The 823-nt window shown below is 33.4% G+C and overlaps 1 protein-coding gene across 1 annotated transcript; it reads right to left on the minus strand.

Moving 5' to 3' along the window:
* Nucleotides 1–29: 29 nt before the first annotated feature.
* Nucleotides 30–711, minus strand: LOC115242244 (cytochrome P450 6k1-like; the record flags this gene model as incomplete). The annotated part of the gene is made up of 2 exons (XM_029818387.1): nucleotides 426–711; nucleotides 30–166 (listed from the first exon to the last, which is right to left on the minus strand). Coding segments are annotated over exons 1-2 (423 nt in total), but the record flags the coding sequence as incomplete, so codon positions are not given.
* Nucleotides 712–823: the final 112 nt, after the last annotated feature.

Consider the following 823-nt stretch of genomic DNA (forward strand, 5'->3'; position numbering starts at 1 on the left):
TTAATTTTTCGTATATTGAGGTGTAATACGCCTCCTAAAGGTGTTGTTAGATGTCCACGAGAATCAAGTTTCATTGGTATTAAAGTTTTTTCGCATGGTGACACTTCAAATTTGCTCGAAATTTTTACGAGTGCTAATTTCATCTCTAAAAGCCCCAAACGAATACCTGCGAAATAGATAATTGTATAATAATCATATTGTTTTAATAAGAAAAATATACACAGAATGTCTTATCATTATCACATAACCTTTTAACGACATATTCTATGATTAATTAGCATCAATTTTTTTCGAAATTGTTTAGGCGTAGGAACTTTATAAGTAATTAGTAGTAAAATATAAAAGTATCTTTATAAGTTAAGATTCAGAGAGGCAAATAGATAACAAAATAATATTGATCTTTAAATTAAAATCGATTTTCTCACCTATACACGTACGTGGACCTTCTCCAAATGGAAGATAAACGTATGCCGGCCTGTCACGTTTATTCTCCTCATTGAATCGCTCCGGATCGAATTTATCCGGATCGAGAAAGTATTTCGGTTCGTAATGCAAACCGCGCACCGAGATGAAAACCGGTGTACCTTCTTCAATTACGAGATTGGAGTTCGGCACGTTATAAGTCTCGGATGTGATACGATGTAGGTATTCTGCTGGCGGATACATTCTCAAAGTTTCAGAGAACACCATATCGAGATACAGTAACGACATGATCTAGTAATAAAAAAATATGCCATTCTAATATATTTTAATTATGCTCTTCAACAAGATTCGATCAAGAGAAAAAATAAATCTCTTAATCGATACTTGCTCACCATTTCGT

Source organism: Formica exsecta, unplaced genomic scaffold, assembly GCF_003651465.1.
Source record: "Formica exsecta isolate Colony F162 unplaced genomic scaffold, ASM365146v1 scaffold5837, whole genome shotgun sequence".
NCBI classification, from domain to species: Eukaryota; Metazoa; Arthropoda; class Insecta; order Hymenoptera; family Formicidae; genus Formica; species Formica exsecta.